Genomic DNA, 18,145 nt, shown 5'->3' on the forward strand with positions numbered 1-18,145 from the left:
TAGATAGTAAAGGACAGTGAACCCTCAGAGATGGGAAACAAACAGAGTGAGCTTTATGACTACTCTGGCTTACTGACTTCAGTGAGTTCCCAGTCCACAGTACAGGGAGGGAAAAGTCATGCAAAGCTTGCACCCCCCTGAGGTGAGATGCAGTTATGAATCTGAGTAGATCAGGCTGGCTACAGTTGATACGGCAGGGTATCAGAGACAAGTGAACTGCACAGAGAGAGAAGTCCTGAGATCCAGAGACATCTATCTTGAGTATTAAGCAGACTACTGATCACCATGGGTGTGAGTAAACACCCTCAGACCGGGGAAAGAACCACCCACAAAGATCAGAGGGCACTCCAAGCAAAAGACACGTGAAAAATTATACCAAGACACGCAATAATCAAGTTGGTCAAAATCAGTGATCAACAGAGACTACTAAAAACAGCAAGACTAAAAAGATACAACAGATACAGAAGAACAGAGATAAAAAATGACAGAAAATTTATTATCTGAAATAATTCAAGTAAGAAGATAGGAAAACAACATGTTTAAAACACTGAGAAAATACATTTATCTGGAATTCTACATTCAGTGAAAACACCTTTCAAAAACAAATGTAAAATACAGACTTCATCAGACACAAAAGCTGAAATTTATCACCAGATTTGCACTCCAAGAAATATTAAAGAATGTACTTCAGTCACAATGAAAATACCAGAAAAAAATACAGTTCTACACAAAAAATTGAGGAGCACCAGAAATGGTATCTCCCTGGGTAGATAGGTAAGATTTTTTCTCATTATGTAATTCACTTTAAAGAAAAATTGCCTGGGCGACATGCAGTGGCTTAGGCCTGTAATCCAGGCACTTTGGGAGGCCAAGGTGGGCAGATCACTTGAGGTCAGGAGTTTGAGACCAGCCTGGCCAACATGGTGAAAACCTGTCTCTATTACAAATACAAAAACTAGCTGGGCGTATTGGCAGGTGCATGTAATCCCAGATACTTGGGAGGCTGAGGTATGAAAAAAATCTCTTGAACCCAGGAGGTGGAGTTGTAGTGAGCAGAGATCGCGCCACTGTACTCCAGCAGCCTAGGTAACGAAGAAAGACTCCATCTCAAAAAACAAAAAAAAAGAAAGAAAAATTACTGGTTTAAATAAAGTAATACGAGGTTGATGGTACATGCAACTTATATTTATAAGCAAAATAAAAATAGCATACAGGCTGGGAAGGGAAATATGAAAAGTTATTATAATAAACGTGAAGTGGTATAATATTGCTGTAAGAAGATAAAAAGTTATAGTATACAGAAATCTCTGGGCCCAGATGATTTCACGAAAGAAATCTACCACACAGTTAAGGAAAAGTTAATAGCAATACTATATAATTTCTCTCAGAAAACAGAAGAGGAGAAAATACTACCCAATTTATTTTATGAAGCTAATATTGTCCTGATATCAAAATCAGACAAAGATAGTACAAAACAAGCAAAAACTACAGACCAAAATCTTTCATGAACATAGACACAAACATCCTTAACAAAGTATTAGTGAATACAATTCAGCAATATATAAAAAGAATTATACAATATAACCAAGGGAGTTTATTTCAGGAATGCAAAGCTGACTCAATATACCAAAATTAAGCAGGACAGTAACAGACTGAAGAAGAAAAATCACAAATACATTAATTGTTAAAAAAAAATCATTTGACAAAATTCAACAGCCATTCATCGTAACAACTCTCAGAAAAGCAGGAACAGAGAGGAACATCATCAATTTGATAATGGACATCTATTAAAACACTACAGCTAACATATTTAATGATGTAAGACTGAATGCTTTCTCCTAAGGCTGGGAACAAGACGAGGATGTCTGCTTTCAACACTCTTGTTCAGCATAGTACTAGAAATTCTAGCCAATGTAATAAGCAAATGAAAGAAAAGAAAAGGCATATATTTGGAAAGGCAGAAATAACACTGTTTCAGTTTGTAGATGACATAACACTCTTTACAGACACTCCTAAAAATCTACAGAAAAACTCCTAAATTTAACAAGTGAGCTCTATAAGATCAAGACCAACATATAAAAATTGTGATTCAATATGCTAGCAAAGGACACTTGGAAACTGAAAATAACACAAACCACTTATAATCAATCAAAAAATAAAACACGCATATAAATCTAACAAAATAGGTATAGAACTTGTATGGAGAAAGCCTCAAAAACGCTGATAAAAGAAATCAAGTATCTAAATAAGTGGAGTAACATATCACGTTTGTGGATTGGAAGATTCAACATAGTAAGGATGCAAATTCTCCCCAAATTGATATACAGGTTTAAAATAATTCCTATCAAAACCTCAGCAAGAATTTTTTTTTTTTTTTGCAGATACAGACAAGGTTGTTTTAAAATTTATGTGGAAAGGAAAGGAACAAAAATAGTCAAAAGCAATCTTGAAAAAAAAAAAAAAACTGAGAGGACTTACTCTACCTGATTTCAAGACTTAAAGTAATTAAGACTATGTGATGCTGGTTGAAGGATGGATACATAAATCAATGGAATGGAAGACAGAACCCAGAAACAGACCCACAAAGGCAAGATCTAGCTGAATTTTGACAAAGGTGCAAAAATATTTCCATGGAGGATAGTTGTTTCACCAAACAGTGCTGAGACACTGTTAATCAGTATATAAAAATTAACATATTCATTTAGAAAATGTAAATTAAGCCACAATATATTACTACCATATACTTACTGAATGGATAAAATTAAAGGAGTCATAATGAGTGTTGGCAAGGATCTGGGGCAGTAATACTCTCATACACTGCTGCTAGAATGTAAAATGGCACAACTATTTTCTCAAAGAGTTGGCTATTTCTTGGAAGGTTATATGTATGCCTGAAATATAACCCAGCCATTCTACTCCTACTTATTTACCAAAGAAAAATAACATAGGTTGATGCAGAGATTTTTACACAAATATTCATAGCAGCTTTATTTATAACAGCCTCACACTGGAAGCAATTTAAGTATCTGTCAGCGGTGAATGTACAAACAAATAGTGATACATCCACACAATGGAATATTACTGGGCAATAAAATAGATGAACTATTGATGTACACAACATGGAAAAATCTCAGGATAATTTTGTTGAATGAAAACAGGCAGGTATTGTATGATTCTATTTATAAAATAGGGATAATGTATATTTTATTAAACAGTTGTGAGGCTCAAATAAGATTATGTATGCATGAGAACCAACTAACATATGAAAATGTTATTATTTATAGTATTTTCATTGAAGTAATACAATTTCATTTTTCAGTCATCTAACAATGTATTCCGGGAACCAGATCATGACTCTCCTTATGGTTAATTTTTATTGAGTGTTTATTACGTATTTGCTATTTATTTAAATCTCAACAAAAATCCAATGGGATAAGTACTATTAGTATCATTTTACAGATGAAATTGAGACCTAAAGCAGAGCAGCAATTTGGGTTAACAGAAATAGAGCTCCACTGAGAATTAGGAGACCTGAATTTCTTGTCTTGACCCGAAGGCTGTGGGAAAGTCTTTAACCCCTCTATTGCTATTATTAAATACCAGTAACAAGTTCTCAGCTTACTTCACAAAGCTCTTGTGATGATCAAATAAGATAATGTGAAACCGGTTTATAAACATAGAGTATTAATGTTATTCTGTGGAAATTACATAAACACAAATATCTTTGGAAAGGTAATTTAAATAAAGTTGGAGAAAAGATAAAATAACACTATGCTAAGCCCTTTCATGTTTTTTCATTGTCCTTATTTATATTAGTTTAGAATACTTTATTTCAAAAATTTAAAGGTTTAAATACTTAAAAGGTTTCCAAATATTTACAGAATTGTCTGAAAAATTATGCACAGATGTTTGTCTATTGTTTTTCATTAGTAAGATTAGCTACTCTCTACAGTGATAAGCATTTTAATAATAATAAGTCAGGAAATTGTTAATTATCATTATAATTTGGCAGTAAAAATCACTTTCCACAAAGATATTACATGTATATTAACAAAACACTCTTGATTCATTCATTGTTGTTTTTCCATTTCTCTTGGCAGTTTTGTAAGAATCCATAATTTCAATTTGTCTAACTCAGGTTTGCTTAACTCATGGTAAACATCTGGAAAACTATGAAACTTCGTGGTCACTCCTAGAGATTTTAACATTGCGTTTGTCTCTTCTGCCCAAGAATGAAGAACTAACTCATCTGCAGTACCATGACACTGAAATAATTCAGGAAGTACATCATTATTCTTCTGAAGAGCCTAGAGAAAAAGATATAAAGACAGAAAAGTTTAAGAAATTCCATTTAAGATCATTCTTAGAAATCAGAGAGAGCAGGAAAATTCCACTTTTACCAAGGCTTCAATAACTAATGGGAAAAAAAAGACAGAGGGAGTGCTGTCTGAGGTATACATTGGTGGGCCAGGCCTGGGGACTTAGCTGGTTCCTGACACCATTCAATTGTAACTGTGTGTCACTTACATTTATTCTATAGAGGACATCTCAAAAATGGCCAAAGCATTTCCTGAAGAAACTGAGTGACTTGGGCAGACAGACCTCTTCACAGTGTGGAAGGAGGGAGGAGTACAGAACTAAGGTACAATTAAGGGGACAATTACATTTCAGTTCTCTATTCTGTATCTGCTTTATCATTTCCACTTCTGGTACTGAAGCTGTAATATTATAATTGAAGCTGCATCAAATTCACAGATGAGGATATTGCTGCATAATAAGTATGAGCTATGTAATTGATTTTTGTTTTGATTATGTTCATGATGCAATAAGCAAACCCAGCTATAACCATCATGCAGTTTTAATATGTATAAAATTTACATAGATGCTCCCCCACAACCACAGCCATAATTATCCTTTCCTCCTTGACACTTTGCTTAACAATATTTCTTGTACAGGAGATTTCCAAAACATTAATGATCAGCTGGAATTTAATCACTATGAACTCATTTGGCCATGAATTCCAGGAATGCTCAATTCATATCAACTGTGTGTGTTTTACAGTTTTATTACCGATTTTGATTTAGTTTCAACATGTATATATTTCATTTTTTAAAAAAAATCTAGAACTTACCTGGTAAACAGCAGATGCTTTATTCAGAAAACTAGAAAGAGCAAATACTCCTGCAACATCTTGATGATTTCTATATGCTAAATGCATTGCCATGCATCCTCCCATAGAGAATCCTCCTAAAAGCAAAAACACACTTACAGAAAAAGGAGAATACATAAAATAATAATTTAGGATATGATATATAACAATTTTCCATATTTTTAAAATATTTGGAGACCTTGAAAGAGAATGCTAAAAACAAATTTTGCCTACTGTAAGTTCCATAGACAAAAGCCTGAGATGCGTAAATAACCCTGTTCCCTTTATGTCACCACTGGTATCACTACCGGTAAAGAGAGCTGTGCTCTACAAGGAGCTAGGATTACACAAACAGATCATGTTCACCAAGTAAAATATCTATCGTAATTCAAAATGAGTCATATTACAAGCATTACTTAAATTCTCAACATCTACTTATATTTTGTTTATACCTACAGAAACCCTCACACTGAAACTACAATTAATAATTTGCACCTTTCTGTCTTACTTGCTAAGCTATGAGCTCCATGAGGTGTTATATTTCTGGTGTCTGCTATATAACAGATGGTTAGAGAATTTTGAATTAAGAAGAATGATAAAAAAAATTTGAGGAGCTAGTTAACACATTTTTGGATTACAATATTATTTTGGAAACTAACTTATGGTGGTATAATAAAAATGAAACATGTATGCCTATATGTAGTTTTTAAAACCAAAGTTTGAAAAAAAACATTAGTCAAACTGTTATTGTCTCTTTAACGTACCAACTCTATGCCAGTCACTGGACATATGTAGATTAAAATACACAGACCTTCCTGTTCAGGGGAACTTTGATGAGGAAACACATCCAACACAGAATATGGAGATAGGTGTATGAGGTGATGGCAGCAGACAGAATGGTGATTCCAGGCCTGACAAGTCAGTGACTCAGTGTAACATTCCTAAGCTTGAGAGAAAGCTAAATGACATCTCATTATGTTCCATGAGAAAATATAGAATGTTAATCATGTAGCCACACACTCATAGAAACACAAAAATATACTTTGATTTGAATTCAAATCTCCTAATTTCGAGTCTGCTGCTTTATTTCACTTAACAAACTGTAAAGCTGAGCTCTTAAGAGATCATAAATTTGAATTTACTATAATAATCTTTTATTCATGGAGGGAACTGAGGCCCAAGATTAGGTACACATTATTTTGGATATAAAGCTATTAATAGTAATTTTGGAATTCAGATCTTTTGCAACAGAGTTTAATATACTTTCTACCATCCCTTGATATTTGTTAAAATAGGACTACTTTATCTGGAATAGGCAGGTAATATTATTTTGGACTCAGAACACAAATACCGGAGAGAGGATTACCAGTCTGGCAAAGTTTAGATTTTTAAAAAAGGCACACTAAGTAAATAATGAATAAAAGTTATCTGCGATTTTCAACATACCAGCAAGAAATAATAAGGTCTCATCGTAGCAGTAGCTCACCATGGACAAGAGCCACCTGAAAGGCTCTTTCAAAATACCCCCAATAACTCCAGATGCAGATACATCTAATTAGAAGTTCATAAATGAGCTTGGTGGGGGAGAAAAAAGTGTAAGCATCTTAACACTGTATGTAAAATTTGCAAATGTACATTAGATTCTCCAAAAGGTTAAAAGCCACTGGGCTACATTATCCATGAATTTGTGCATTAAATCTTTGACATGTCCCATTTAGATATGAACAGCTTATGTAAATACACAAAATTAGTATTTCTGGTAAACATTTATTCTAAGTACACAGAAAGAATTCTCAACTCTTACTGGTTTTTGCCACAATTCTAGTTATAGATTTCTCTCTGCTTATAAAGTTTTCTCTGTAATAACATCATGAGGGTTGTAAAGCCAAGACATTTTGAAATAAAATTCTTATCGATTTAATTTATTGAGTATAAATTATTTAGATTTTGAAACCCTTAAGAGTAACAAACAGCTTTTCTTCAATAATCAAATTTTCGTTGAGTGCTTATGATTAGTTGAACAAAGTGTCTCTGTGGTGCACACATACTAATGAGTCAGTTTCAACTTTACATGCCCAGTGGTGAGTATAGTGCTTTGCACATAGCAGTAACTCAATAAAAATTTAACTGAATTTTTACAAACCATGTTATGGGTTTCTAATGAAAGCAGTAAAAAACTTACAAATATCTCTTAAGCTTATCAGAGAGACAACATTAAGGAAACTTTAGTTCTAGTCCTGCCTGTGATACTCCCTAGCTGAATATCTTTGTGTAAATTATTTAAAATGCTGGATTTCATTTATAATAAAACAAGACAGATGGACTAATCTTTAGAGTTTCCATCAACCTTTTAAATACAAACACTTAATCAGTTATAAAAACTAAAATTGTGAGCTTTAAAAATGTACAGTTACTGTAAATACAGAAATCTACATTCAGTTTAAGAATCCCTATCTGTCAAAACACAATTATAGCTTTCCTAAAAGTTCACAGAATAAATCTTAGCAAATACTCACTTCCTTCATCTCTTCCAATCTCCCCTTCTATTCTTTATAGCCCATTTACTTACAAAGGAATTTCGGGTTGCTTAAAATCAAATACACTGTTAACAATAAAACTACATCTCTAAAATAGAAGAGAATGTGAGAGAGGAAGAGATGGGATTTGAGCAAAGAGTGAGACACAGAGAACAAAAAAAGAGACTTAGAGACCATGATGTTAGGGTGGGGGCAGTAATTACCTGTGCAACTGGGCATTTAACAGTTTATCTGTAGCAAGGCAATATTCTTTAACAGAAGGAATCATAACAAGTCACACTAGAAATTTTTCTTAGCATTGAATTCCTCAACGGAATTTAAATGGATCTTTATTAAACATAAAAATTCAAAATCAGACATTCTACATACAGCTGCTTCTGTTGCTGATTCTTTTCATAAAATTCTAGGACATAAAGACTTAACTTTCACTAGAATTTAAAGATTATGGGAGCCGGGATTTTTGTGTTTTATTCACTAATGTATCCCTCTATGCTTACAACAGTGTCTGGCACACAGAAAGTGCTTATACTTATTAAACAAATGAACTTAATGTAACTGTAAGTCAATAACAATATCTCTGCAAGGAGACAAATTTATCATCAGAAAATGTACGTTTTTGGTAATTTAATTTGATATAAAAGTAAGGCTTAAAAAATCCTAGGAAATCTAGGAATGAATGATTAGTGTGCTCCACGCCCATCATTCCTAATCTGACCTCGTAAAAATAAAGATTTTAGACCCAATCCCAGACCCACTAACAAAATCTCACTGCATATGTCTAATTTTTAAAATCTCTTATGCCATAAATCAGATGTCTGATAATCACAGCTGTGTGGCAAATAATTCAAAATTAAATATAATGGGTAAAAACAAAAAGTTAAAATACAGTCACGACTTACAGAAAAATCTACACGCGATAGATACCAAGGCTGCAGGAGCAAATTTATTATTTTTTCTGAGAAATTCAAGAGCTTGAATTATGTGTCTGCCAAATATAACTAATATTTGAAATATGCTAGTGTGACCAAGGAACCAAATTCTATATTTTATTTAATTTTTACTAAAGAGCTACATGTAGCTAGTGGCTACCATAGTTCTAGATCATCTAAGCTGTACGAATGATTGAAAAAAGCTTCAACATTTACAAATGAAGCAAAAATAAAATTAGTATTTCACAGATAATTTTGAGGCTAAGATAAAGATTAAAAGATAAAATGTAAATAAAAGATTAGTAGGCAAAAACTTACATTAAAAAGAGATTTTAAAAGCATACCTATCAAGAAAATTTTACATATGAAGTGACAAACACTTCATTTTTGTTGACCAGGGAATGTAATCACTTTAGGTAGTTTCAGAGCCCTTTGAGGGTAACAACTTAAACAAAACAAAAAAAAAAAAAAAAAAAAGAGAAAGAAAACATTTACCCACACATAAAATGTCATTATGAATACACATAAATGCATCCTGATTTAACTTCATGTTCAATTCTCATAAGTTACAATGAAGAAAAATATACTCATTGAAATATTATTATTTTAAGATTTAATCTAAGTCCCTTTCCCATTTATGATTTTGTGAGGTAATCTGTAACTCCTCACTAGCCGTCTTTGACAATACAATGACCTTTAGCATAGGACACTACTGTGAAAAGGGACTTTGTATATTTTTTCCTAATAGAAGAAAATTTAACACAAAGAACTAGTTATTTGAATTCAATTTTCCACCTAAGAGTCTAAAAAATGATATAAAATCTACTGTTCAATAAGTAAATACCAAAATAGTAAATCCATTGTAGGTAATGGTTATAACGGGTATTTACGGTTGCTGGCAAAGTATTTAAAATGTCAAGAGTTAACATTTCAACATACACTTAAGATTAACAAGCTGAATAAAACATGTTAAAAAATAATAAACCTGGCTTTATGAACTCTTTATATAAAATAAAACAGAAACAATCTATAAAAAGACTATATTGGGAACATTAAGATAATCAATCTGAAAGTAAAATCCTTAAAAAAATCCACTTACAATTAAAGTGTGCTATCAACTACAAAGAGCTTTAAACATGCAATAAAGTCCATTACCATTCTAAATTTCAACAGTTCTTCCATTTAATTGGTGTACTATTATAATTATTCTTCAGATTTGGGAATACAGAAATTATGACTAATATATTTATTTGTATATCTCCTCTCATACAAAACTTGTGGGATAAACAAAGTATTTTCCTCTATGGAAAACTGTTAGAACAACAGTCCAGAGCCTTTAAAGTCCTACTAGTTGTTGAAGAAATATAAAATGTTTAATTAAAATATATATATGCTCAAAGAAAATAGAAGAATGCTATCATTCTGAAGTTTTAGCTCCCAGCTGGGCTATAGAGAAAACGTGTACAAGTTCAGAAAAAGGCAGGCTGGAAATTTTGATGCTAGACCTCATCTTGGGAATTCTAACTATTCCTTCATTTATTTTTATTTTTAATTTTTCTGCAAAATTAATGTACATCCATTGTACAAAATGTTTCTTGTAAAAAATAATTTTGACACGTTCTCTTAAATTTCATTTTAACAGTTTAACTCTACATGTTCAATTTTATCTTATTTTTTTCATGTAAAACTAATTTGAAATTCTACAGAATTACAAAATTTTATAATTTTTAATTGAACACATACTTACTGAGTGCCTTTTATGTGTGTATACATATAGTACTTAATGGTTACATAATACTGAATTCTATTAATGGGCCATCATTCCCTTAACCATTCCCATCATGATGGATATTTAGATCATCCACGTAAATTACTCGTGTAGTTCCAGAAGCACTTGATTCTCTCTGCTTCAAAATTCTGATAATATGCTCATATTATCACATTTTGGATAAATCTGTTAATATCATTTGTCAGGTTCTATACTTCCTAGATCTAAGTTAAGCCTAAATTATATCAGTATTTTCTCTTAACAACAAATTATCACCACCTAGTGGCCAATAAAGGAAGGTATTATGGGGACCTGGGTTCTAGTCCCAACTCTGTATTAGCCAGGAATCACTTTGAATTTTAGTTTCTTCACCTCTGAAATGAAAATAATTATATCCTATTTTACCTACTGCAAGGCCCAAGAGATCTAATGTATATAAAAACAACTTCAGAACTTAAAACATTACCTAAATATAAAACACTGACATACAATGGCAATTTTAAAACTATCCAGTGCAATATAGATGCCAATTAATTTAAGGTTATCTCTACCATATGTACTTTCTAAGGACAACAGTACACAAGGGAAAAATGATATACCTTTCTCCAGTTTCCTGTCTTATACAGAAACAAACTAGAAGGAAATGAAGAGTTCAAGACAGGCTTTAATAGTGATGGAGAATGTACTGACAATAAAATGCTTATATTCTGCACACTGGACACTTTTAATATGTTAATAAAGCCAGAAGAAGCCAGGATAATCTATTATTATTTTCTCAGAATACAGAATTTGAATCCTGGTTCTGTCAATGACTATATTGCCAACTTTCGAAAAGTAATTTAAAAGTCAATATTTTATTGCCTGTTTTCCCTATGTTTGCTCTTAATGTCTGGTAGAATCATATGAAGCATAAATACACAAAAATAAATTTTTAAAAAATCAACATTTTTCTTATATTCCTAATGTACAGAGTGAGGATCCATGAATGTCTCCAAGGAACCCCCTTTAATTGAACATGCCCTGTAATGAACCTTTTGCTGAGTTCTTCCTATCTTAACAAAGTTTATTATTTTTTTCTATTAAGAAAGCAGTGCATATCCAATGCAGAAAACTTAGAAAACAAAAACTTTTTATAGCTAAACCCCACAGACGATTAAAATTTTAAATGCAGTTTTACTCATTAAAATAGTGTGTCGGTTTAGCATTTCATCATTCTACTAGATCTATTGAATTTGCTTTCTTGCTGTTTTTCTGACCTTCACACTGACTAGTCAGCCCTCCAGAGTTGTCAGCATAATCTTTCTAAAATGCCCATTTGATCACATCATTCACTCCATGTATATAATTTAATGATACTAGGATTTGGGATGTACACCAAACCGTTTCCTGGAAGGATTTAACGTGTCCTTTGCTTTCTTTCCTGAGCATGTCTGTCTCTTTGTTTACCAGTCACATTCTCAATTATTCTTTAAGACTCAGTTGCCACTTCAACAAAGCAGTTCCCAACTCCCAGAAAGATTTACTTTTCTCCTTGCTGCTTACACTATACCTTCTACATTGTTCTTCAATAATACCTGTACGGTATTAGAATACTTTCAGTTCATATCTGTCTTACTAGACTGTAAATTTCTGTTTCTTTTATACTCCAGCACTTAAAATGTTACTGACAATTTGAAAATAAAATGTGAGAAGTATCATTTTTGACCTGTCCAAGCTAGACACAATACCTAGAAAAGGTGGAAGATCATATACTGTAAAAAAAAAAAAAAAAAAAAAAAAAAAAAATTGTTTCTAAAACTGAGTTCAACATAACAAAATACCACTAATCAAATAAAACCACAAAGAAAGAATGGGCTGCTATTGACATCAGATACGGAGAGTAGTTTTGTTTATAAAGTTACACAAATACAACTACACTCTCAGAGATTGGGTCCCATTAGGACATACTGTCTTATATTAAATCAGAAATCTGAACAGATTATTAAACAAAATGAATAAGGGTAACAACTTTTGAACCTATTACCTTCATATTTCTTTTCCAATCTTACATTTTGCTAGTTCTTCCCATTATAATTATTTTTTAAAAGAAACCTAGCCTGGGCCAGGCATGGTGGCTCACAGGTATAATACCAACACTCTGGGAGACTGAAGCAGAAGATCACTTGAGATCAGGAGTTTGAAACTAGCCTGGGCAACATGGAGAGACCCCATCTCTACATAAAACAAACAAATAAAAAAAACAGCCAGATATGGTTGCATGTGCCTATCGTCCTACCAATTCGAGAAGCTGATGCAGGAGGATCGCTGAGTCCAGGAGTTTAGGTTGCAGTGAGCTATGACCACACCATTGCACTTCAGCCGGGGCAACAGAGCAAGACCCTGTTTCAAAAAAACTTTGTTTTCAAAAAAACAAAAAAACTAACTTTATTCCTATGGGTTGTGTGTGCTTAATAAAAATTGTTTGGAATCTCAAATGCATTTTTTCTTTTATTTCCCACAGAATCCTTCCTTCATTAAAATGTTATGAATGGCACTTAAATCTGATTTAACAACTTCAATGTATCCTAATAGACACTGTACAAAAGTACAAATGCTAGTAGAAAAACACCAAACAGTAACTCTTGTTTAAATAATCTAGGAGCAATGAAAAAGAAAGAGGGAAACACAGCTCATATACCACTGAGGAAAAAGCAAGCAGCTGGTAGGGAAGAAACAACTGAGCTATCTGTAAGTCTCCAAGTAGTACCACTGTTCCAGTGTGGCCTTTTGCTATCTAGGTGCCCATAGGATGGGTGGTATGAAGTATATAATAATGGCAAGAAAACTTTTTCAACATCACATGTCAGACACATTTGTAAGTATTTCACACGAACTGACTAGTTCAACTTTCACAACTCTAAAAGGTAGGTATTATTACTACCATCCAAGACACAGAGAATAATGAGACTGGACACCTACAAACTGGGGAATATAGGACTAGAAAGAACTCGGCACTCTGAGTCTAGAGCCCAAGTTCTTAACTACGTTATATGTTGTCAGCTTAAGGGCATTTGTAATTATGTTTCGAACTCAGGGAATACATACATGAGAAGTTCAGCTGGATCACTAAGATAAACAACAACCGCAACAAAAAACTGCAACAAAAGACTTGAATACTATTTGCTCTATGAATCAATAACTCATGTATATGAAGAATCCGGCATATGAAAAGTGGGGTAACAGGACTAATGTTTTGTCATAGTATAAGAGTTAAAGAAACATGTGTGTTTTGTGGCATGTGTACAATTCCATAAAACTTAGTGAAGATTTATTTTCACTGGCTGGTTAAAGAACTATACAGTTAACAAAAACAAACATGACTGCATTTGCACTTCTGTGGTCTCTTTCTTTATCTCAATGTAGAAGAAAGATGCTTTATAGACATTAATTAGCTTATCTCACAAAAAATGTTTTTACCCCCACTTTAATCTGGTATATTATATATTACAATATGAAATTAATAAATCTTAGATTTTATAATTTCATAATAATCAACATATCTTCCAAAAAGAAATTTTATTTTCATAAATTCAAAAAAGGCTTAACAAAATACTGACCATATAACTGCTGCTTTAGAATTATAAGACTGTATTTTAACAAGGTTCTCTTGGTACTTCAGAAAATAGTCTTTCATTATATGCTAGAAACAAAAATAAACTCCAGATGAGTCAAATAATTCAGTGTAAAAAAAAAAAAAAAGCAACACTAGAAAAACCAGTAGAAAATTTATTTTATATTGACTCACATTCTAATGAGAAAACTTACTTAATCTCAGAAATTATTTCAAAGAAATTATAAAAAGTCTTTTTTTAAAGTCTTTTATGTCAAACTATAATGGAATTGAAAACAACAAATTAAGCACAAATTAAAATTAGTTGCCACTTCCTGTGTACTTGAGAACAATTTTTTCTTTTTTTTTTTTTTTTGAGACGGAGTCTTCCTCTGTCCCCCAGGCTGGAGTGCAGTGGCACAATCTCGGCTCACTGCAACCTCTGCCTCCTGGGTTCACACAACTCTTCTGCCTCCTGCCTGGGACTATAGGCGCTCGCCACTACACCCAGCTAATTTTTTGTATTCTTTGGTAGAGACAAGGTTTTACCGTGTTAGCCAGGATGGTCTCGATCTCCTGACCTCATAATCTGCCCGCCTCGGCCTCCTAAAGTGCTGGGATTACAGGCATGAGCCACCGTGCCCAGCCTGAGAAAAATTTTTTCAAGACCATATTATTCAATGTAATAAGGTTCTAATTCTACTAAAGGCAGTGCAAGTATCAACTGGTACAATTTTTTATGAAAGGAATTTGATAATACGTATTAAGAATCTTAAAAATGTTCAGCTAAATGTAAGAATCATTGGCTTTAAAGCGAAATAAAACTTACAAAATTCATATTGGCTCCCAGACCTTAAGAAAATCCAGAGATTCAAGGTTAGTGGACTGCCTCCTTGTGCCAGAAGGCAACTCCAGGGAGACAGAAGCTCTTGTTTTCAGGACCCGTCCAGACCTTGCCATATACATCGCTTCATCTGGCTGTTCCTCTCTTCTTTATAATATCTTCCATAATCAAGTGATAAACTTTATACTCAAGAGGAAATAATCCAGGCAAGGAAGAGCAAGCAGATCAAGATGTGTAGCTCTTTTGGCTGCCGAGTTGTGGTTTTTGACAGAGCATGGCATCAGGAACACTACCCCCAAAAGAGATCTTGTGAGCACTGAAGGCCAAATGCTGTGAGAAGACTTTAGGGCTGTGGTGATGCATGAGGTGGTGTTAACAATCCAGCAAGGAAACTAGGTCTACGGATCAACTGCTTACCCCACGTGGTGGCAGTGAGAGTACCAACCCCTTGGGTGATATCAATGTTTCGCACCATCTAGAGAAGGTGGAATGCCAGTTGATGAACTGATCTCAAGCCATCCTGAAATGTGCTAATAAGTCGTGGGCATTTCAAGAGTTGGCTGGCCATGGTGTTCCTCTGTCAGACACTTTTTCTTATGATGGCTATAAAAATTTTGCTAAAATAATTGATGAAGCAGAAGTACTGGAGTTACCAATGGTAGTGAAGAATACACAGGGTCACAGAGGTAAAGCTGTTTTCTTGGCTCGAGATAAGCACCATTTATTTGGCTGATCTAAGCCATCTTAATCATCATGAAGCTCTGTACCCATTCCAGAAGCTAGAAGAGTTTCATGGACAGGATATATGTTCCATTGTCATGGGAGGCTGTATGGTTGGCATAGATGTTCAATAGATGGAAGGATGCAAAGCAACTGCTCACTAAGTGGTGTGGGGATAATGTGCTCAGAGTGAACAAAGAAAGCAGCTAGCTGTCCAGGTGTCTAATATCCTTGGGATGGATGTGTGTGGCATTGACCTCGTGATGAAAGATGATGGCTCCTTCTCTGTCTGTGAGGCCAGTGAAATTTGCTATTTTCCTTCAGATGGACCTTGTATTTGAGACCAGCCTGGGCAACATGGTGAAACCCCATCTCCACGAAAATACAAAAAATTAGCCGGGCATGGTGGCAGGCGCCTGTAGTCCCAGCTATTCGTGAGGCCAAGGCAGGAGAATGGCGTGAACCCGGGAGACAGAACTTGCAGTGAGTGGAGATCGCACCACTGCACTCCAGAGTGAGACTCCATCTCAAAAAAAAATTAGGCGGGCGTAGTGGTATGCGCCTGTAGTCCCAGCTACTCGGGAGGCTGTGACAGGAGAATTGCTTAAACCCAGGAGGCGGAGGTTGCAGTGAGCAGAGATCTTGCCACTGCACTCCACCTTGGGCAGGCAACAGAGCAAGACTCCGTCTCCAAAAAAGAAAAAAAAAAAAGATCAGTATTAACCAGTTTTAAGAGAGGTTTGATCATACTTACTTGTACAATTTTTCCCCATTTTAAAAAGAAGTGTTATAAAATTTTTTTCCATAGACTAAAATATTAAAATTGAGTGAAAGTTTGATTATTAATGAACAGAATAATACTTCTTGTCTGTACAGTATCTCATTTCACTTCATAAAAAAGATATGAAAGAGGAGTTTCTAACTTAGGATACCCTAATCATACCTAAAAGAATTTATCTTGCACAGGGTAATTGAGGGACTCACACATATATTAGTACCTCCGACTCATTAGCAGAAAGAGATACTAAATACTTTTTTTCACTGAATGACCATACTTTGGAGTACGCATACTACTTGGTATCGAGAAATAAATGGGGAAGAGAACTGCTTAATTAAATCATCATTCATGTGTTCACATACAGACCTTCTGTTGCCACATATATTATGATATATATATACTTTGAACAGTTATATATCATGTGTAAGTAGACAAATGCATTTAAAAACACAAACAGAATAACCTCTGTATCTGATGAAAAGCTCAAGTTTGTGTTGGTGGGGTATGGGAACCAGGAAAAATGTATGTATGTAGTTTTTTTTCAACTTCACCAACTATATCACAAGAAATGTTTGAAATTAGTTCACTTCTAATTTTACTTACCATCTTTTGTGCATTCATGTAATATTAAAACATAGCTTTAGCAACCTATTTCTGGGCTGTAAACTCACACATTAGAATGAAAACGGGAGAAACGGTCAACTTAGATTTTATAAACATGGATATCTTCTTGAATTCCCTTAAAAATCAAGGTAAAGAATAAGAAAAAAATCATTCTGGAAGACCCAAAAGAAAGAACAATAGATATTTAAGTGAATGTTAAATTTATTTTCATAATTGTTTAATAACTTTTATGTAATTTCATTTCCATTATGAGAAAAAATATATCAAATGTGTAGTCATGACAAAATCTTAATTAAAGTTTTTATATGTTAAAAATTGTAATTCTAAACTATAAAAACTATTTCTGATAGTTTTTATATCACCCATGAAAACTGGATTATATGTAACATATATAATATACATATATGCATATATTACAAGTATAAGCTATTCTACTTAAACTTTTTAATAATAGCTTTTTTTTTTTTCTTTTTTGGTGCCTATTATTGACTCGTCATTTCTGCTGGCTTTTCTACAATGAACTTTGAAATAGTTCTGTATATACTGTCAATCAGAAAACTACCCTGGAGCATTAGAAAAATTCAACAAGAGACTTGATTTAATCAATCACACTGTCAGACTTTGAAAAGATATCAAAGGCACTGATTTTCAAAATACATCTTTTTTCTCAAGAAGAAAACAATGGAAAAACAAATTCTCTTCATTCAGTGAGCTCCAAGTTTGGGGTTTAGGGGGCTTACAGACATTGCAAAATCAAGTCTTGTGTTATATTTTTCTCCCAGGTGACTTTTTTTGAAGTTTATGAGCGATCTGGCTGGTAAGACATGATTCCCTCTAAGAAAATATAGGTGCTCAAACAGGTAACCTCTCCTACTACTGTTTTTATGTGTGTGTTAAACTTCATTTAAGATTTGTTTCTGCTTTGAGAAGTATCTGTTCATGTACTTTGCTCACTTTTTAATGGGTTTTTTTTTTCTTGTAAATTTAAGTTCCTTGTAGATTCTGGATATTAGACCTTTGTCAGATGGATAGATTACAAAAATTTTCTCCCATTCTGTAGGTTGTCTGTTCACTCTGATGATAGTTTCTTTTGCTGTGCAGAAGCTCTTTAGTTTAGTTAGATACCATTTGTCAACTTCTGCTTTTGTTGTGATTCCTTTTGACAGTTTCGTCATAAAATTTTGGCGCTTGTCTATGTTGTGAATGG

At 33.5% G+C, this 18,145-nt stretch overlaps 1 protein-coding gene and 1 pseudogene across 6 annotated transcripts in view; one reads left to right on the top strand and one right to left on the bottom strand.

Moving 5' to 3' along the window:
- Positions 1 to 2,964: 2,964 nt before the first annotated feature.
- The window catches only part of LYPLAL1 (lysophospholipase like 1), a 39,077-nt gene continuing 23,896 nt past the window's right edge, over positions 2,965 to 18,145 (bottom strand). For 5 of the 6 annotated variants that reach the window (XM_025360372.1, XM_025360358.1, XM_025360363.1 and 2 more), the window contains 2 exons: positions 5,132 to 5,247; positions 2,965 to 4,307 (listed from right to left, as the gene is read on the bottom strand). In XM_025360372.1, coding sequence (XP_025216157.1) covers positions 4,071 to 4,307; positions 5,132 to 5,247 — 353 coding nt within the window. In that variant the 3' untranslated portion in view covers positions 2,965 to 4,070. Of the gene's footprint in view, positions 4,308 to 5,131; positions 5,265 to 18,145 lie in introns of all 6 variants that reach the window. The other variant, XM_025360388.1, reaches the window with a different exon arrangement.
- LOC112634016 lies at positions 13,027 to 15,877 on the top strand (annotated as a pseudogene).

Source organism: Theropithecus gelada, chromosome 1, assembly GCF_003255815.1.
Source record: "Theropithecus gelada isolate Dixy chromosome 1, Tgel_1.0, whole genome shotgun sequence".
NCBI classification, from domain to species: domain Eukaryota; kingdom Metazoa; phylum Chordata; class Mammalia; order Primates; family Cercopithecidae; genus Theropithecus; species Theropithecus gelada.